This window comes from Melozone crissalis, unplaced genomic scaffold (assembly GCF_028551555.1).
Source record: "Melozone crissalis strain CALT ecotype California unplaced genomic scaffold, PUWL_Pcris_2 ptg000068l_1, whole genome shotgun sequence".
NCBI lineage: Eukaryota > Metazoa > Chordata > Aves > Passeriformes > Passerellidae > Melozone > Melozone crissalis.
In genome coordinates this window covers 22,133,929-22,154,817 of record NW_026535846.1, presented here as the reverse complement: position 1 = coordinate 22,154,817, position 20,889 = coordinate 22,133,929, and the positions used below count along the sequence as shown (strand labels likewise).

At 53.5% G+C, this 20,889-nt stretch overlaps 1 protein-coding gene across 2 annotated transcripts in view; it reads right to left on the bottom strand.

The window, feature by feature from the left end:
• The window catches only part of ATP11C (ATPase phospholipid transporting 11C), a 54,187-nt gene that overhangs the window by 12,604 nt on the left and 20,694 nt on the right, over positions 1-20,889 (bottom strand). For both annotated transcript variants that reach the window (XM_054289644.1, XM_054289645.1), the window contains exons 4-24: positions 18,912-18,992; positions 17,844-17,951; positions 17,152-17,280; positions 14,092-14,195; positions 13,598-13,648; positions 12,722-12,786; positions 11,580-11,661; positions 11,058-11,208; positions 10,083-10,280; positions 9,066-9,227; positions 8,813-8,970; positions 7,893-7,964; positions 6,963-7,036; positions 6,243-6,346; positions 5,536-5,717; positions 4,728-4,991; positions 4,228-4,402; positions 3,494-3,596; positions 2,245-2,390; positions 1,829-1,888; positions 702-829 (exon numbers count right to left, since the gene is read on the bottom strand). In XM_054289644.1, the coding sequence (XP_054145619.1) occupies positions 702-829; positions 1,829-1,888; positions 2,245-2,390; positions 3,494-3,596; positions 4,228-4,402; positions 4,728-4,991; positions 5,536-5,717; positions 6,243-6,346; positions 6,963-7,036; positions 7,893-7,964; positions 8,813-8,970; positions 9,066-9,227; positions 10,083-10,280; positions 11,058-11,208; positions 11,580-11,661; positions 12,722-12,786; positions 13,598-13,648; positions 14,092-14,195; positions 17,152-17,280; positions 17,844-17,951; positions 18,912-18,992 (2,597 nt within the window). The remainder of the gene's footprint in view (positions 1-701; positions 830-1,828; positions 1,889-2,244; positions 2,391-3,493; positions 3,597-4,227; positions 4,403-4,727; positions 4,992-5,535; positions 5,718-6,242; positions 6,347-6,962; positions 7,037-7,892; positions 7,965-8,812; positions 8,971-9,065; positions 9,228-10,082; positions 10,281-11,057; positions 11,209-11,579; positions 11,662-12,721; positions 12,787-13,597; positions 13,649-14,091; positions 14,196-17,151; positions 17,281-17,843; positions 17,952-18,911; positions 18,993-20,889) is intronic.

Genomic DNA, 20,889 nt, shown 5'->3' with positions numbered 1-20,889 from the left:
TGTGTGGCAGGGCTGGGAGGAAGAGGGAAAGCATCTCTGCTCCTGGTCAAGTTTGGAGCCTCTCCCTGCTGAACCAAGGAGAGAAAGCAGCAGGCAAAGCAGAGGGAGACAGCCTGAGCTGTCCTTTCCCAGGGCAACGTGGCAGAACACAGTGCGTGGATCGATGAACAGAGATCCCTGGGTTCTGATAAGGGGACCTGGCCTTGGGGGGGAAGCCTGGGGGACCACATCCACTTAGACAAGCTGAGAAACCACCTGCCTGAGCTGGGCTTCAGAAACATTCATCTTCCTGGAAATGCATGGACCTGTTCTCCTCCTGAAGGCTGCACCTCCCCTGCCTGCATTACAGGCTCCATCCCGTGCCTGGCTCAAAGGGAACGGGAACGAACGGCCTGGCCACTCTCACAGCTCCATTTTCCTTCTGCATGAGTTCCACCCGCAGTTTACCCTTCACAGAGACACAGCAGTGCAGTTTGCCAGAGCAGACACTGTCAGGGAGCACGAACAAGCAGCAACAGGCAGCAAACACAAGGCTGCTCGGCCTGAATGCAGAACAGCTGAGCCACAGGGACAGGAATGGCTCTTCCTGCCCTTGGTGGCGATGCCATCCCTGACGCAGGGCAGGGACACCTGCTCACTCTCCTGCAGCCAGAAAGCCAAAGCCCAGGTGGCAGAGGCCAGCCCAGGCCGGCAGTACTCACATGTAGAGCTGGGGGTCCGAGGTCAGGGTGTCAATGCTGATGTGCTGCTCCAGCAGGCTGTAAGCCAGGATGGGCAGCGACGTGAAGCAGATGTTGTACATGGTCAGGTAAGCAGCATCATACAGCGGCTTGGGGGAGGAACAAAGGGTGACGTGAGACAGACAGAACAAGGCCTCTCCACAAAGAAATGAAAGCATAAATCACCAGCTCCTGCAAACCCTCTGTGACACAGATCCCTCCCTCTGGCACCCGGCACAGCCTCGCTGGATGGAGCTGTGCTCTGTGCGGTGCAGGGGAACAAGGCACCTGCAGGGCCCAGGAACCTGCCCCACTGACAGAAGTTCTGTGACTGGCTGGTGTCACCTGCAGCTTTTCCCCCAGAAAAACAGGGCTGAGCAGCCCTTGGCACAGCTCTCCTCTTGCTGCTCCTGTGCTGCTGTTTCTGTTAATACAGCCGATGCCTCCCGTGGCTCTCTAAGGACTACACTGTTTTAGAGGAACCACAGCTCCTTTTTTTAAAAAGGCAAGTGTTTCTGCCAAAACAAGCAGAGCACTCTCTCTCACCATTCACTCTTCCTGTAACTTTTGGGCCCAAATAGACACAAAAGTCCCTTAAGCTGACACGAAAGCCAAAGCTCTTGTCTCCAAGCACAGGAACCCACTCACACAAGGATCTGCCCCTCTGATGTTTACTTGGATTAAACAAAGCTCTGGTAACACTCATTGTGTGTCTTTTTTTAAAAGACATAAGAGAATGAACCGTTCCTCCTTCTGAGTGACATTTTTAATGCACCGAAATGCAGCACAGGAGACAACATCAGGCAACTGTTCAAAACTTGTTCTTGTAAGAAAAGCAGAAGTAGCAAAATCAGGTGCTGACAAACCAGCCAAACCTTTCTCTCACTACTTCAGGAAGGTGCCCACCTGTGTTTATGGCTGGTGGATGGGAAAGGAAAGAAAGCAGATTGCTCTCTTTGCAGTTATGGTTTCAAAATATTATGTTCCAGATTTGGTGCTAGAGCAAGGTGGTGAAGGGACAGGGTGCCAAAAGCCAAGTCTCTGATAGGAGACCTCATCCTGCCACTTGCTTTTTAACTTGCCTTTACAGACAAATTAGTGGAAGTTACCTGCTGTGAGAATCCACAAAAGAACTGGTATAAAAACTGTGGTAAAATGAAGCAAAGGTTCTGGGAAAACAAAAGACAAACGGTCAGCAGGGAAGCACTTGACTTCTCGGTCTACACCCAGTAGTTTTTCCTGTTATCAGACATTAGTGTCTGACATTACAACATCAGACAAGGTAGGGCACTTGTTCAACCAAGCACAAAAGCAATCCTGTGAGCAGTTAGTATCTGCAGGAGACACCAGAAGAATGCTCACATTGCTCTGTTTTCAATGGACAGGCACATGGCAGACACAGCCTGTCCCAGGGAGGGAAAACAACTGCAGAATATCCCCCACATTAATCCTGTTCGTTATTCTATTCTATTGCCAAAGAAATGCACAGAATAAACAAAGAGATCAGCTGCACGCTGCCCCTTACCTTATAGAAGAAATACTGTACAAGGTGTGCTATTCTCACATAATATAAATGCCCGTGTGCTAGTAGCAGTTTTCGCAAGTGTTTAAACTTTGGCACAGCGTAGTCGCTGTTCCTGGAGGCCTGGCGTCCTTCCTTGCCCTTGATCCCTGCAGACAGAAGCAGGCAAGGGTTAATCCCCAAGGGCTGCACTCTGGATGCTGCCCCAGGTTTGCCCACATCACTCAGTGCCTCAAAGGGACAAGGGCTGAGCTTCCCTCCGAGAGCCCCAGGAGACCAAGCACGAACACTCGGTGTGCTTTTGGCTCCACAACACTCAGACCTGCCTCTGGAGGTTCTCAGCTATATTTAGGCTGCTCTGTGATTTCCTGTAAGGGCCTGGTGTGAGAAGGGAGTCTAGGCAAACCTGATGGAAGATAAGGAATTGGTTCCCCTGGGCTGGCCTGCATCTCTCACGGCTCAGTTATAGCTGCTCAGCCTCCTGAGCCATCCCCAGAGCCGTTCTGCTCACAAAAGGCAAATTCAGATGCGCTGCCCTGGATTCCCTGCATTAGAGGGCACCACAGCATCTCCAACAGCCCCAAAGGAAGAATGTGCCCCTTGTCTCCCACTGACCCCTCCTCAGTGGTGTTACAGGAGGCTCCGGATTTCAGACACCAGCCTGAGACAGGAGGAGCCTCCAGGTGCTGTGGGTCACAGGACAGTGCAGGCACAGCACACCTGGGCACCAGCCCCCAAACCCCTGTGGGTGCTGTGCTGAGCTGCTGCCACCAGCTGGCACAGAGCCTGGCCCTGGCACTGCCCTGCACTAACCACCATCTGTCTGCTGCTTGTGCCCCTTCTGCCTGAGCCCCAAACACCCCTTCCCACCCGTACTCTGGGCACAGAGCTTTGGAACATCACCTGCAGTGTGTCACTGACACAGAGAACGGTGCTGGCACTGGTGAGCAGCAGATGAGGATCTCACCTCTCCCTTCCCCAGTGGGCATGGCAGAACATTGGCACAGGCTGCCCAGAGAGGCTGTGGGTGCCCCATCCCTGGGAACACTCAAGCTCAGGCTGTACACAGCTCTGAGAACTCAGCATTAATCTGGAGCTAAACTCTGCCTCCAAGGAAAGCAAGAGCAGTCACATTTTTCAGTGGGACTGGTTTAGCCATGTGCAATCAGAAACACCAACTGCACCCCAGAAGGGAGCCCCAGGCAGAGCAGACAGGTGTGGGCTGTGAGATGGCTGCTCCAGGGACTCTTACCTATCCCAACATGTGCTTCCAGAATCATGCTGACATCATTTGCACCATCCCCTATGGACAGGGTTATCGGGCTTCCTTTCGTGTTCTTCACCATTCGCACAATCTAAGAGATTTTAAAAAAGGACAGCAGCAGAATCCAAAATTCAGTGAAAAAGCCTCCAGAGACCTTGCCACTGCTCCCCCCAGGACAAGCAATCAGGCTTTTACAGCAGCACTGTAACACCTGGAGAGCTCAGGTTAATAAAAGCCCTCTTTCCTTGCTGTGCAGCCACAACCAGAGCAGAAGCCCAACCCAGCTGTGCAGGGCTGAAGGACAGGATTTAAAAACAAACCCCAGATCAACATCCTGCTCTTCCCTTCTGCCAGACCCTGCTCTCCCAAGGGTGGGCTCTCTCACGCATCCCAGGGAGCAGAGGCACATCACTTAGCAGCCTGGGACATCATCTGCTGCACTGAGGAAGTCACCAACTCCACTTGACAAATTCGGAAAGGGAAAAAAAAAAGCAAACTGGGAGGTTTTGTTTATTTCTAATCGGCCTGGGTTTATGGGTTCCTGCCAGCACATTAAACAAAGGGTTTGCATTCAGATTTGAAAGAATGGTGTGCTTTCATTCTGCTCTGAAGCTCAGGCAAGGCTTACACACAGCCTGGAGAAGTCCTGCTCGGTTAGGATGCTCAGGTGAAGTCCCAGCTGATGAATTCAGCCTGTGCCACAGTGAGAGGTAAATAAATACCTGTGCTTTCTGCAGGGGAGCCATCCGGCAGCAGAGCACTGCAGTGCACTTCAGGCAGATCTGCAGGAAGATGCTTTTGTAATTGCTGGAGCCACAGTCCTGAGAGGGGTTGAGTATCAGCGACAGCGTGGAGCCATCTATGATCAGTCCATACTCCTGACTCAACGTCCAGCTTCTGGGCACAACAAGGAACACGTTTGGAACTGCATCAGACTGAGGCAGCCTAGCTGCTGGTATCATCTTAGTGAAAAACACCCTGGCTTTGGGTTAATCTTCTTCCCATCCATTTTTTGGGGCTTAGCATTTTTAAAAGGCTTAGGCTTAGCACGTGCCCTCACTAAGGGAACAGCGCAATGAAGTTCAAAGGCAGCTAACAGCAGCGCTGATGAGCAAAGCCAAGGAACCGCTGACAGTGTCTGCGAGTACCCAGTCCCCAGGGCCCCAGCACAGCCCTACCTCTGCATCTGAAATGGGCACGGCTGTGTCCTCTGCTCACCCACCTCTTGAGGCCGGCCCTGTTTTTGGGCAGGTCCTGGATGAGCTTTTTGTGGTACTCCAGCAGCAGCTCATGGAGCCGATCCTCCTTCCTGTCGCCCTCGCCCACCGTCCTGGCCGTCAGCTCCAGCAGCTCCGTGCCGGTCTGGAACAGCCTGCAGGCGTAGCACGTGGACTTGGCCGTCTCCATCTTGTCCCCTGTCAGCACCCAGACCTTCATGCCAGCGGCGTGCAGGGCCTCGATGGTCTCTGCCAGCTGCTCCTGCAGCCTGCGGGCACAAACAGAGCATCACTGCACCTGGTCACGCAGCCCGAGCCTGCCTCTGCACCAGAAACACCAGCTCAGGAGAAGGGAGCTGACTGTTCCCCTGCTGGGGACACCACTGCCACAGGAATAAGGATTACAAGTCAGCAATACCAAATTTTGATTTGCAGACAAAAAGAGAAATCGCTGCTTTATACTCTTGACTCTTAGGCCTCACAGTAAGAGTTTAATTTACACTTGCGGTTACTATAACTGAATGTGGAACTGAATTTGTTTTGATGTGCAAATTAACGCTGTCTGCTTAATTCACTCTCCAGAAGTGCAAGTATTTCTGTAGTTTCATTAATAAATCCCAATTCCTACTACACCAGCCAATTTAAGCAACTAGGGCACTGTGAAATGGGTTGTGCCATGGTGTAATTAATTGTCCTGGACACTGCCAGCATGTCCCTGGCTGTTCAGCTCCACCACAGCCAGTCCAGGCCACAAGGCCATGTCACAGAGGAACCACAGGCACCACAGCGCTGGTGCTGCAGCCACCTCCTTACCTGTCCTCCACAGCTGTGGCCCCAATCAGGTGCATGTCTGCCTCTGTGTCATCAAAAACCTTGGCCATCTTCTCCTCCCTGTCCTGCAGAGCCATCTTGGCCTCATTGAGCTGCCTGTCAATCCTGTCATACTCCTTCTCAGTCAGCTCCTTGAAGGCCACGCAGAGCGTTCGGTAGCCATCCTGGCAGGGGAGGCAGAGAAAACAAAGTGGGCAAATGCCCTGAATCCAGGTTTTTTACAGCTCCTCACTTCAGGGCTGGTGATTTTGTCTGCCATCAGTGCTTCTGGCAGTACTGCCCCTGAGGGCAGGGATAATTTGTCGGCTTGTGTCAAAAGAGCAATTTTCTGTGTTTGCACAGTGGTTCTGCTTCTTATGTGCAGAAAGGAACCAAGAGAAGGAGCAGGGCTGGGAGCGTGCAGGCAGCAGGGAGAGCAGCACTGGGGGCCACCACACTGGGACCAGGCTGCTGATGTTACTTCTATTTTTAACTTGCCTGGAGATGCTGGACAACTGTGATGGAGACCATATAAATATATCAAATAAAGGTGGAAGCCAACCAAACAGAAAAGGAAAGGAGCCTGACATCAAAACAATGAAGCGACACTCACATTTTCAACACTTCACTCCAGAGCAAGGTCACATCCCTGTGTTTGGAATAAGCTTTCCTGACCCCAGGAGCCAGCCAAATCCCACCCGTGTGCTCACCATGGCATTGCGGTCCACGTGGACTTTTGTTTGCTGGATTTCTTCTTGCTGCACCCTCGGAAAAATGGAGGAGTCTGCTCCTTTGCAGAAGAGGAGCAACTTTCCTAAAAACAAGTTATAAATAGTTTATGGCACTCACAAGCTGCAGAAGGAGTTAACAATGCCAACAGCAAGCAAGTGATGCAGAGGGAGGAAATCTGGGAGGACTAAAGAGGGAAGTGCCAGAAACCCGACTGCCTACCAAAAATGGCCTTGGAGCAGCCTGTGAAACTCCTCTGGCCGAGTCTCTGCGTGTCCCTACCTGCCTCTGAGCAAGTTTCCTGCAGGACACTGTGTCTGCAAGCCTTGGCAAGCTTTCCAGGGAGGGCAAGAGCAGCATCCCGAAGCAGGGCTGACACTCGAGAAGGATGGTGACCTCTGCATTGTTGTCTGTTACTGCCATGAAACCCCATCCCAGCCAGGGGACACTCTCACGTGTCCTCCCTGCGCCTGTTCCAGCCTGGAACCTGGCTGGGAGCTCTCCATGGGTCACTGTTCTCATCCCCTGAGGAGCTGCTGGTCCCAAACAGCTCCCGTGGAGGAAAGTTAACTCTACAGCAGCCAGTCCAGGACAGAACCGAGTCAGAGCTAAGGGCTAGCCTGTGTGGGTGACGGGAAGGAGGGGGATGTGTTCCACAGTGTGCACACGGCTGCAGAGCCCACAGGAGCTCCCTGCCTTACCTGTGCTGGTTCTCACAATGACACTCATGCGCCGCCGGACAGGATCAAAGTTCAGCACGTGCAGAAGTTGGTACCTTCAGAGAACGGGAAAAAAGCTTTGGCTCGGTACAGGAAAAATAGAAAAATAACTACTGGAGACAGAAAATCACTAACAATGAGCTGCAGAAATCAATACAAGTGGCATCAGCCACCTGGGAATGAATTTTACAGCTACTGCACAAGAAAATGGAGGAAAAAACCCAACCTGCAGAGGTCCTGTGGTGCTCTGAGCATGGGACTGAGGGTGTGGGTACCCACCAGGGCACGAGCCCCCAGGCTGGGCAGGGGCTCAGCAGGGAATGGGGCACCACGTGCCACAAGCAGTTACACTGAGTCTCACAGTTAAATATGAAGTTTCTTCATGAGGAAAGTAAGAAGTGAAACTTGCTCGTGAAGGCAAGTTCTCAGGGAGTGCTGGGATTGGGTCAGTGACTCACAGATGTCCACCAAGCTGTGAGCACAGGGTAAAATCTAACTATTTTCAGCTTGGGAAGGGAAGAAAAGGTTACAGGAATGGAGCTGTGTCACGAGTTCAGGCTCACAGTGTCCTGCTCTGAGCCCCAGCCACAGCCCTTAAGGTCAGCAGCCACCTCCTGAATGCCAGGAGCCACCTGCACAAGCTAGGGCAGATGAAGGATACACACAAAGGACTGCAGGCTCTTGAGGGACCTGAATTTAGACATCAGAACACCACCCGCGGGTTTTTGCAAGTGACTCTTTTTGCCCAAGCCTTGATGTGCTGTGCTTTGTAAATGGGACAGGAGTCCTGGGGCAGGTCAGCACGGCCTGGCTGCCCTCAAGGAACAGCTCTGGTCAGCCTGGCAAGGTCAAACTCCATCAGCTGGGTGGGAGTGGTGCAGAAGAGCAGCCCTGTTCCCCAGCAGCACTTACATCTCAGTTTCATTCTTTTGGTTTCGGATTTTCATGAAATTGTTTTCAAGTCCTAGAAAAGTGAAACCATACCTGTCAATAAACAAAAGGACAGAAGAGCATTGAAAACACCCATTGGCACATATCACACACAACAATGTTCTCGTTTCACCCCTGCACTGCAGAGCCCGAGCTGAGGAGCAGGGCTGGATGCTTGTGTGCTCCATGCAGAGCCTGCTGCGATGTCCTGGCACTGCTCCCATCCCCTGGAGAGCCTGGGCACTGGAGCACACAGACACACAGAGCCTCTGCACGTGGTCCACTGGCTCTCTGGCAGCTTTACAAGCCGCGAGCAAGTGCACGCAGCTGCAACGGCCTCCATCCAAACCCAGGGGCTGGGAAGGGCCCAGAATCACTGAATGGTTTGGGCTGGAGGGACCACCTAGTGCCAAACCCCTGCCAGAGGCAGGGACACCTTTCTCTAGAGCAGGCCCCACCCAGCCTGCCCTCGAGCATCTCTGGCAGGATTCAAATGTGGGGCTGACAGAAGTAACCGTCCTATTATTTTGCCACTGCATGGCAAGGAAAAAGTTTCACTGCAATATGCACGTGGTAACTGGTCTCTGTTTCTAGGGGATTAAACACAGGGCCAGGCGGGCTCCAGCAAAGAGCCCTCTGCCACAGCTGGGCACTGGGGCACCTTGGGGCTGCTCTCAGTGAATGCAAACCATGGGCTCCCAGGAAGATCCTTTACAGAGCACCCCTTGAACAGGGAGCTCACCTGAGCCCACAGGCTCAGAGCACTGCAGGTTCAGCAGTGCTATCACAACATGCATCCCAGAGAGACTGTGGAAAGGGATCTGTCACCCCCAGGTCACCCTCACCTCCCTCCTCCCCACCAGAGAGAGGGAATCAGAGAGCCAACATCTCCACGTCCTTACTTTTCCGCGCCTTTGACCAGAGCGATCTCATCTGGGGAGGAGGAGATGTAGGTGTATTTGCGCTCTGGGTGTGCCACCAGCCCGTCCACCTGGTCCGCCTCCTTGATCTGGACCGTGTGGCACAGGCACAGGGCTCTCAGGAACAGCTCCTCACGGCTCTGGGCAGGACACAGGGAGGAGGGCTGTCAGCAGCTGAACACCCAGGCAGGAGCTGCCCCAAAACCCTACAGCCACCAGCACACACCCCCCTCACCTTCTCAGCCTTGCCATAGTACTTGAGGGGCCCATCCGGCTGGGAGAAGCCATCCACCTCTGCCATGCAGTCCTTGTACTTGTGCCCGTCGATGCAGCACTCGATGAACTCCATGCTGTTCTCTGTCAGCGTGCCCGTCTTGTCAGTGAACACGTACTCCACCTGCAACACCAGGCAGCTGCACAGGGCTGGGCAGCGAGCCCCAGGAACACAGCCTGGGGCATCTCAGGGCATCTGTGCCACTGTGGAGGGCACCTGGGTATCCCAACCCGACTGCAGACAGACGCAGGTGCCCACTGCACCCCTCTGTAGCTCGGTACTCTGCTCCTTTGTTCTTCAGCCTGTTGCACAGGGGCAGGAGGCAGCTTCTGAAGAGTTAAAATCTGTCTCCAGGCTCTTCACTTCCCCCTCATTCACTTTGCTGGGTCCTCTGCTATAGCCCTAGTGCTTGCAGAACTGCAGGTCTGCTGCCTCCTCTGGGGACCTTCATCTTGGAGCTGTATTTCAATTAGCTAATTGCTACTCCAAGTGTGTTTTTATTCTTGTTTTTACAGCAAAACCAAAAGCAGGAGGCGCTCAGATGCCCTGCGCTCATCTCTCCTCTGCAGAGCAGGAAGGGAAGCCTGAGCTGTCTGGGTGCCCCAGCTGCACGTGCTCTGCACGCCCCGGGAGACGACTGGGCAGGCATTTTCACTAATCCTCACAGAGACAGAGGGCTTTTAATTTTTAATTGAAGCAGCGAAAGCAAAGCACCCTGACACGCAGAGCGCTGCGCCTGATCCTGCCCAAAATGGAAACAATTGATGTGACCCAGTTCCTGCTCTTTCACGCACTATTTATAACCTTATCTGGCTGGCAGAGAGCGCAACCACATCCAATGGAAAGTGCCACCACGGCCCTGGGCGAGGCTCCGGCCCCAGGGGACGGCAGGGACTGCCACAGCAAGGGCTGCTCGCAGGGAGGGCACCCCCAGCCCCATTTCCATCCCCACAGACCCCACAAACACAGCACGCTGACCTGCCCCAGCTCCTCGTTCAGGTCCGAGGTGTTCACCAGCGCTCCCTCCTGGATCTCCTCATCGTACATCTCCTTGTCCCAGGAGATGAAGAAGGAGCCCAGGAACTTCTGCATCTCCACTGTAACGTACATGGAGACGGGGATGATGAAATTGAAGAGGACCATGAAGGACAGGAAATCCGTGAACATCCGCAGCACCTGCACGGCAAAGAGGAGAAGATGCAGCCTGTGGCTCTCGGGAGCAGTTTGTACCTCAGGGGTTCTAAACAGCTTCTCAGAAAAGGTTAAATAGGAAAAGACAACATGAAAATGAATACAGCTGAGATACAGGGCTAAATTCCATTTCCTTTGGCACAGAAAATCCCACAGTCTTCTGCAGGAACAGGAGTCCATCTCACTGCTCCACAGTGACCAAAACAGTGTTTCATAAGCATATTCCTCTCAAAATACACTGCTACAGGCTCATCCTGACCCCAGGAAACCAGAAAAGAGGGACAGGTGGCTCGAGACCAGTGAGGCTGTGGCAGGGGTACAAGTGTGCAGTGACATCCCTGCACACAGCCCATCAACTCAATAACCCACCCAGTGAGGATCCCTGCACGCTCACACTCACTCTCTCAGGCTTGACTGCCCACGTCTGGGCAAGTTTAGCAAACTGCTTGACATGGCCTCAATTCAGGCTTACCTACTCAAAGCTGAAAGATATCTCGGGTTCAGATAAGGACCCAGGTTACATCAGCTGTATTTCTACATTATACAGTATTTATTTATGCTCTGCCCCTGATCCACACAAATATCACTGTGCACAAGCACGAGGGAGGCACAAAAGAAGCACAAACAGCAGGAGAGACCAAAGGAAACAGCACTTTGTGTGAGCAAACAGGACTCCCAGGGCTGGCAGCAGGCACAACAGATTAAAGCAAACAGCCAGAGCAAGTGAAGCTGGAGGAGGTGCTGAAACACAAATCCACTCACCTTGAACGTGTCTCTCTCTTTTTTAGTCTTCTCGTTGTACCAAGGCTCATCATTAAATGGATTACTCTGCCAGACATATTTCAGAGTCGTGCACACAGTGGCCTTGCCCAATAAGATGCATAAATACACTATCAAGAAAGCGTTGATGGATCTGAAAAACAGGTTTCTTTTTTAAATTCTTGCAGCTATTTTTATAGAGAAAAACATGTAAATAGGCAATAACAAGACTTCCTTACTTTCAAGAAAAGAATTACAGAACATTTGCTTTTGACACTGCTGATATTCAGGGTCAGGTTCATATATTTACACATTTTGTAATTTTGTTTTTAAATAAAAAAGCTACTGAATGGTTCTGCTTCTTGCAAGATATGCTTTATCAAATACCCAGATTTTTCTATGCAACCAGAGAGCCTCTGAACAAAAGGCAGTGGATTAGGGGATTACTTCTGTACCAGCCATCCATTAAAAACAATCCCAAACCCAACAGGTTTTACCGATTCTCTCCTGAACACAAATACTCACTTCTCTACTGCAGAGCGTTTCTGAGATTTCCCTTGGTAGTTGAGAGCCATTTTTGTTTCCATGCCAGTATAGACTGCAACTCCTGCAGGAACCAAAGCAGGGCTCATAAGGGACGGAGCCTGGAGGGAGCAGCTGGCACGGGGCCACCAGGGCAGCGGTGCTTACACCAAAGCCAGTCCCAGCTGGAGCAGGAGGCACCACCAGGGGCTGCTCAGCTCCAGGAACACCTGGGGCTGCCCAGGAATGGCCCTGCTGCATCACACAGAGCCAGGAATGTCACTGCTGCACCCCAGAGCAGGAGCCCATGGGTCACACAGAGCCAGGAATGGCCCTGCTGCACCCCAGAGCAGGAGCCCATGGGTCACACAGAGGGAGGAATGTCACTGCTGCACCCCAGAGCAGGAGCTCATGGATCACACAGAGTGAGGAATGTCATTGCTGCACCCCAGAGCAGGAGCTCATGGATCACACAGAGTGAGGAATGTCATTGCTGCACCCCAGAGCAGGAGCCCAGGGGTCACACAGAGAGAGGAGAAGGCACTGCTGCACCCCAGAGCAGGAGCTCATGGATCACACAGAGTGAGGAATGTCATTGCTGCACCCCAGAGCAGGAGCCCATGGGTCACACAGAGCCCATGGGTCACACAGAGCCAGGAATGGCCCTGCTGCACCCCAGAGCAGGAGCCCATGGATCACACAGAGCCCATGGGTCACACAGAGCCCATGGGTCACACAGAGGGAGGAATGTCACTGCTGCACCCCAGAGCAGGAGCCCATGGGTCACACAGAGCCCATGGGTCACACAGAGCCAGGAGAAGCATCAGCCTCCCACCACAGCCCCACCCTCCACCACCATTATGTGAGACTGTGCTCCCAGAGAGGATGTGGGCACAGCTCCCTGCTCTTGGTGTCCCAGGCAAAAGGAAAAGCTTGCTCTGCTGAATTAACACACCTGGGCAGCCCTGCAGATGGAACCAGTGCCTCCCAGTTTCACCTGGCCACTCTGCAACCAGCTCGCATGAAAACTGCACAGCCCAGGTAGACAGGCTGCAGAGATGTTCCCTCTCCAGATTCAGAAGGGAACATCTACATTTGTCACCACTTATCAGAACTATTTAAATAAACAAACAAAATAACTTCACCGTAAATCTTCTTGGTATTTTTGAGGGTAGCACCTTTCAACAACAGGTTTTCAGGACCCAAAGACCTAAACATAAAAGAAGTTACAACATTACATGACTCAAAGAACATTTAAACTACTTCATAAATTAGAATTAGAATAGAAAGACAAACAAAGTTTCCTCATGTCTGATTACATGATTTGTACATTAAATTGGGGCCTTGCCTGAGTTTTTCTCTTTATGCAATTACATTTCCATTTCATCATACAAATACTATCCCTGATGCAAGACTCCACTCTCATTGGGGGATTTTCAGCAAGGCTTTTGAGGAGTAACTGCAAAATGTTCAGATCCAGTACGTTCCAGTACTTTTACAAAAATGCAATGTTAAAATCATCAGAAGCCTGTCCATTCCAGCCCAGTCAGTCAATGCTGGCCACCCCATTTGTGTCTTTATTTCTCTTTGAAACCCCCAGATTTTTGCTCCCAGGGTATGAACAGCCCCACCAGAGCACAAAACCCATCCAGCATGCTCTGGTGAGAGCCAATGCTTTGGATGGTTTATGAACATCACCTGCTCATTTTTTCTGTGGAACACTCTGATTGATGTTTGAGCTCTTGCTTACCTTCCAATGACAATATTTTGCCATTGCCTGATAAATTTGTGCCCCATCAGCAGGGCAGGACATTACCAGGTGGTTCTGCACTGCTTACTCAAAACGAGCTCAAACAAACCACAGGATGGCAGAAGGGAGGACTCCACTTAGAATGAAATCTTTGGAATGGTTAAAGAAAAAAAAAATTCCCAAATGATGGCAGGACAAGCTCAGATCTCTGAAATTCTCTGTAGATGCCCAACCCCTCTGAGGAGGGCCAACAGGCAGCTGCAGGACCAACCTGGCTACAGGCTCTTGGTTACTCCCATAGATGATAATCCTTCCAACAAATCTGTGATAGAAATATGAGAAACTCGTATTAGAGACACACTATAGACACTACAAACATAACAAAGAAAAGTCATTGACAGGAAATGGAAGCAAATCGAGAAACAAGTGAATCTGGGAGTTTAATGTTTCAGAGGGCTGGCTGTGCTCAGGACAGGGAGAAGCCACACAGTCCCCATGCTCAGGGTACCACAAAAACTGCTGCATGGGGGAGGCTTTTCTGCAAAGACACCGAACTTTCAAGACTTTGCCATCCTTTGCCATTCAGAGGAGGCCCGGCAGCTTATCAGTGCCTTGAGCCACCTTCTGGTCTCTGCCCAAAGGAGATGGCATTTGCTTTGCTGAACTGCAGCTGCCCGAGTGACGGCGCTGAGCTGTCTGCAGGGGATGAGCCCGGGCAGCACAGGCAGGGGGGAGGCAGGGGGGAGGCAGGGGGGCCAGACTCACTTGTAGAGGTCGGGCTGGGGCTGCTCACACTCGATGGTGGCCGTGAGGGCGTCGATGGCTTCGTCGGTGCAGAGCACGGTGGTGTCCCGCACGGCGTAGTGGGTCTGCACGCGAGCACAGGCAGGGTCACCGCGGGCCCCAGCAGCACTCCCACCCCAAGCTTTACACCCCATCACTCCAAATGCCACTGTGCACAAGCCTGTCAGCGCCAGCAGCTCCCCAGAGCCCTCGCCACGCTCCCACCAGGCAGCTGAAGCATCTCTCAGAGGCAGAATGAAGTCACCGATGAGACAGAATGAAGTCACCGATGCCAAGAGAAACCACAGCAGCAAGCAGCTGCTGGCTGTGTCAGCAAGGCACCCCCAAAAGCAGAGCATCCCTGGCTTTTCCCTGGGGCCCTGCCCTGCCTGGGGTGGAGGGAGGCTGCAGGGGCCCTGTGGAGGAGGAGCTGCCCCCCTGCCCTGGCTCCTGATGGCAACCACACAGCAGCTCCAGCAGCAGGACCAGGCACTGGCAGACTCCCAGCTATTTTTAGCAGCTGCTGCTGCAAAGGTTCATCTCTCATAATTAACTGAAAAGCCCACAAAGGATCTGCTCGCTGCCTTTCAGGCTCTATTTATAGGAGCTGCTCAGAGCTCCCAGTCACGGCGGGCTCACGGCAGGCTGCCTCGATCCATCTTCATAAACAAATTCATTAAAGCGCTTCCTCCGCTCCTGACGTGTGCATCCCTGCCCTGTGCACCCCAGAGTTACACACACTGCAGCCATGGAGTGAGCCATCCCCTCCTCTGTGTGCACCCCAGGATTACACACACTGCAGCCATGGCAGAGCCATCCCCTCCTCCGTGTGCTCTGCTGACCTGCCTGCCCCCTCAGCACACATGGACACATCACAGCTTTGGCCAAAACTGCTCCTGCAGGACCAAAGCTAGCCCCTGAGGGGGGTTTGCAATGCCCCCATCAGCAGAGACACTGTGCAGTTACTGAGCGATACTTCAAAGGCACCTCCCAATCAATTCCACGACCTTTACACCCTTTAGTGCATTCAGAAAACACATGTTCTGTTAGCTAACGTATGGCCAAAGATTTGTGCTTCACAGACAGAGCCCTGACTAAATCTCTGTTACATTTCTATTCCAGTTTCACTCAATCAGGCACCTTTCCCATACCTCAACCTGACATGCCCCAAATACCAGAAAAATCCCCAGGAGGTACCCCTGCAGATGAGGTCTGGTGATTACCCAAATGTGCTTCCCTCAGTCCCCTTTTACAGCAAACCCTGGCTCCTGATGTTAGATCTATTTCCCCAAACAGAGCTGGCTCTATTCCCTCTCCCCCTTCAAACTCATCTTCCCCTTCAAACTCATCTTCCCCTCCTCATGAAACAGGAGACAGCTCCCAGTCACCTACAGGAATCCACAAACCAAGAAAAAACCAGCACAGTGCTTGATATAGAAACTCAGCATCTAATCTCCAACTCACAAGTTGGTAAGAGCCAAGGCTGTGCACAAGTAATGTGAACTGATGCATGTATCACACCTGACACAAATGAGCAATAGCCTTTAACACGGTTGGCTATTTCTAGCCTCAAGCCACTTCAAAGCTCCAGCTCCTCCTCACTAGTGGAGCCAGCACTGTGCCACAGCTCCCACTCGGGTTATCCAGCACCAGGCACCCATGGAGAGGAGCCACAAAGCCCAGAACAGCACACCAGCTCCACAGTGGTGTTCCCACTGACTTCAGAGTGTGCTGGAATGAATCATGTCATGGCAAAGTGTCTTCCAGTCCCACTGCTGCAGCTGCTAGTGCCTATGTATTTATCATACACTTATTAGATTGTTATGATATTATTATAGTCTGTATTATCCTCATACAAATATTTATCAAACTCAAGTGAAACCAAACATTCATGTCTTCTGACGTATATAAGCTCTTTGTTGTTGCTTCTTTTCCTAGTTTAGAGACGGGGAGATAGAGAATAAACTGGAGATACTCATCCTGAGCAGGACTAGTATTAATTTTCACTGCTTGCTCCAGGGAAAGGGAGGGAAAATCCCAAAAGCAATGCTTTTCTCATGCTGGTGAAAACAAACAGAGCAGTCCATCCCCCAAACAACCAATGCCCCAGGGCTCACTGCTGAGCAGAGCACAGACCATGCCCCAGGGCTCACTGCTGACACCCTGGAGCAGACAAGAGCAGGAGCTGCTGGAGAGCCAGGCAGCCACAGGGACGGGCTCCATGCAGCAGCCCCCAGCCCAGCCCCAGCAGGGCCATGCCCAGGTACCCAGCCCAGCCCCAGCAGGGCCATGCCCAGGTAACACACAGCCCCAGCAGGGCCATGCCCAGGTACCAGCACAGCCCCAGCAGGGCCATGCCCAGGTACCAGCACAGCCCCAGCAGGGCCGTGCCCAGGTACCAGCACAGCCCCAGCAGGGCCGTGCCCAGGTACCCAGCTCCAGCTGCCCCAGCAGGGCCGTGCCCAGGTGCCAGCACAGCCCCAGCAGGGCCATGCCCAGGTACCAGCCCAGCCCCAGCAGGGCCGTGCCCAGGTACCAGCACAGCCCCAGCAGGGCCATGCCCAGGTGCCAGCCCAGCCCCAGCAGGGCCATGCCCAGGTGCCAGCACAGCCCCAGCAGGGCCATGCCCAGGTGCCCAGCACAGCCCCAGCAGGGCCATGCCCAGGTACCAGCCCAGCCCCAGCAGGGCCATGCCCAGGTACCCAGCTCCAGCTGCCCCAGCAGGGCCATGCCCAGCTCCAGCTGCCCCAGCAGGGCCATGCCCAGGTGCCCAGCTCCAGCTGCCCCAGCAGGGCCATGCCCAGGTACCAGCACAGCCCCAGCAGGGCCATGCCCAGGTGCCCAGCACCAGCTGCCCCAGCAGGGCCATGCCCAGGTGCCCAGCTCCAGCTGCCCCAGCAGGGCCATGCCCAGGTACCAGCCCAGCCCCAGCAGGGCCATGCCCAGGTGCCCAGCTCCAGCTGCCCCAGCAGGGCCATGCCCAGGTACCAGCACAGCCCCAGCAGGGCCGTGCCCAGCACCAGCTGCCCTCCCAGCCCTGACCTTGAAGTTGGACTCGCCGTCCAGGCTGGCTGTGGTGACATAGCAGGTGCCATCAGTGCTGCTGGAGGCCAGAAATATCAAATCACAGGGGAAGGTCTCATCTGCTTTCACTTCCACGATGTCTCCAACCTAGGAGAAAGGAGCACTCACATGCACAGCCCTCTCAGGTGTTTTTAGCTGAGTGTGATTCAGCTGCTCTCAAACACAAGCTGGGGTCCAGGGGCTGCACAGATCCCTGACCATCACCCCAGAGCCTGAAGGGCCACCCAGCCCTGCACTGACTCAGAGCACCCTCAGGGCACAGCCACTGTTTACTCCTCTGCTAAATCCTGAAGGAGCAAGAGACTTGCCTGGAGTGCGCTGTGATAAATTAACATCAAAGCCAAGTGTACTTTCCTGGTGTCCTTGGGAGAGCAGGAAATAGAAGAGGACTGCCTGTCCTGGAGAAGTGCAAAATGCTGGCAGATGTGTCACCTGTCAGCCCCGGTACAGCTTTTGTGAGACAGCTTTTCAAAAGAAATCAAAGGCAGCCTCACTCCTTCACTGGGAGCAGCTCTGGAGCATCTCAGCTCAAAGTGAGCAACTGGGGCAGCTGTGACCCAGGACAGCCCTCCTGCCCTGCCCTGCCCCCTCAGCACAGCTCTGTGCTGCCATCAGTGAGAGCCACACACAGGCTCTCAGGTAACAGTTACCTTGATTTTTTCACTCTCTTTCCGCACTTGCTTCGCGTTTTCCACGACAAAGACGTTGCTTTTGTTCACCTCGTTGTCAGCTCTGTGCCTCAGCCAGTCCTCGTACCCCTACAGCACAGACACAGGCAGCACAAACCCCTTACAAAGTGAGTAAACTAATGAAAAGGAGGAGTGAGGATCACAGGGACACGTGCAAACAATGAATAAGCAACTGTCCTCAGACCTCCTTCATGCCTGACAAAACACCAACCAGAGCAGCTCAGACTGAATCAATTCATTTAGAAAACCTCCATATGCATATCTGACAGATTCAGAACAGATTAAAATAACACAAAAATAATCTATATGCGGGGCATGCAACAAGCAGCTGAACGACTGTAACACATTTCTATTATTCTGAGCCGTGGTAAGAACAGACTGACAATATGAATAACACACTCAGCAGCCTGCAACTCCTTCCTATGGTAACGCAGGATGAGGCTCTTCCCCTTCAGCCTTCACTGGAGGAATGAGCATTGAGATCTGAGGCAGAGATTTTATTCCAGCTCTCCCTTTCCAGCCCCCGTAGATGAAACTTCTTTCTTTATTATTCACTCAGGAAATTTTAAATGGCATGTGTGCCTGCGATGGGAGGCAAAAGGTCTTTGAGCACTGCACGGAGATGAGGAGCACACGTCTGCAGGAGTGGTGAGTGGCTGAGCAGAACCTGTCCTTCCCACCTCCCCACACGGAGCAGAGCGTGGGTGGATTTGGAGCACGTCCCTGCAAGGACTCAGGGAGCGTTTCCAAGAAGAGGAAAAACATTCCTGCAACACCAGACCTACAGCAGAAAGCTTACTGACCCTCCTGGCCTGCTTTCAGCAGCACGGGGATGCTTTCCACTGCCACAACAGGAGACACCAACCCCACACCCAAAGTGCAGCCTCTCCTGGAGAGCACCAGCGCCCAAATCACCCTCCAAAGGGGGCACCAAGCCTGCCAGCACACGTTGGTGGCCTCTGAGCATATTTAAATACACGTTTCTGTGCCTGTCTCACAGAGCATCTCCCCCCACAGTGACAGCTGTACCTGTTTGATAGCTGTGACAGTGATGACGAAGAAGAGCGGGAGGCCACTGGTCACCGGGCTGGTTGGGGTGTCCACTATCACCTGCAGGACAAAAATGGACTGCTGAGCCCTGGGTTTCAAAACCAAACCTCTGCTTATGGGGGGAAAAGGCTGCTGATCCCACTGAGGGCAGCTCAGAGCCCAGCACAGGAGGAAGGCAAGGAAGAGCAGCACCACTCATCTTGAACCACTGACACTGGGAGGCTAAAAATAACAGCCATCAGCCCAAATTACCTGTGAAATACACTGCAGAACAGAACATGAATATTTAAGCAAACCAGAAATGCAGGCTTTGTGTTAAAGCTCTCAGAGTGGAGCTCAGAGCACGCTGTGGGCACCGTGGCTGCAGAGGGGCACAGCCGGGTCCTGCTGAGCCCACTGCAGCCCAGCCCAAACCCCTGATCACTGCAGAGGGGCACAGCCGGGTCCTGCTGAGCCCACTGCAGCACAGCCCAGACCCCTGATCACTGCAGAGGGGCACAGCCGGGTCCTGCTGAGCCCACTGCAGCCCAGCCCAAACCCCTGATCACTGCAGAGGGGCACAGCCGGGTCCTGCTGAGCCCACTGCAGCCCAGCCCAAACCCCTGATCACTGCAGAGGGGCACAGCCGGGTCCTGCTGAGCCCACTGCAGCCCAGCCCAAACCCCTGATCACTGCAGAGGGGCACAGCCGGGTCCTGCTGAGCCCACTGCAGCCCAGCCCAAAGCCCTGATCACTGCAGAGGGGCACAGCCGGGTCCTGCTGAGCCCACTGCAGCCCAGCCCAAACCCCTGATCACTGCAGAGGGGCACAGCCGGGTCCTGCTGAGCCCACTGCAGCCCAGCCCAAACCCCTGATCACTGCAGAGGGGCACAGCCGGGTCCTGCTGAGCCCACTGCAGCACAGCCCAAACCCCTGATCACTGCAGAGGGGCACAGCCGGGTCCTGCTGAGCCCACTGCAGCACAGCCCAGACCCCTGATCACTGCAGAGGGGCACAGCCGGGTCCTGCTGAGCCCACTGCAGCACAGCCCAAAGCCCTGATCACTGCAGAGGGGCACAGCCGGGTCCTGCTGAGCCCACTGCAGCCCAGCCCAAACCCCTGATCACTGCAGAGGGGCACAGCCGGGTCCTGCTGAGCCCACTGCAGCCGGCTCCCAGCACAGCCCAAACCCCTGATCAGCAGTGAGACCCCCAGGCTGTGGGACCTGCTGCTCCCTCTGACGTGGCCCAAAGGGTGAGATGGCAGGGCAGGTTCCCGAGGGGCAGGGAGCCCTTCCCACCACACCACAGCCTGCTCATTTCCCCGCTGCTCCTGGGGAGACGGGGAGCACCAGGGGCTCTGATGAAAGGGACAGGGGAGTCAGCAGAAAGGCTTTGTGTGCCCACAAAGGGGCTTTGTCTCTTGTTTGCGCTTCCCCAGCACGCTCACACAACAGCAGCATTTGGGTATTTATTGTTTCAGGCCGCCTGTAAAAAGCTGTGCTAAGGACAGGACTCCTCTTATCAGCTACGTGGACGTTTTTGACTATGAAATGCTGGGCACTGCAATATCACCCTGCCCTAATGAACCCAGAGAGAAAAGCCAGAAGATTCTGAAGTGGAAGAGAGACACCACAAGCAGCAGCCAGATAAATGGCAGAGGAGTTCAGCAGCAGGAGAGCAAACCAAGATAAACACCAAAAGTATTTCCAGGTACACAAAGCCCTGGCTCACTCCAATGGGTGTAAAGTGTTCCCAAGCAGAAAGCCTGGTGGAAACCCAATGTGGAGGAACAGCTCTGAGTGAGGACAGTGCCAAGTGCCACACAGACACTGCACACAGCAGTGATGGCCACTCACCAGGGCAGTACCATGGAGCTTAGGCCAGTTCGCCAAAAGTTATCCTGCAAAAACTGGACAGGTCTTGGGAATACAAGAAGAACTTTGGCTTTCTGCTGAGAAGGGGAAAGGAGAGGACCT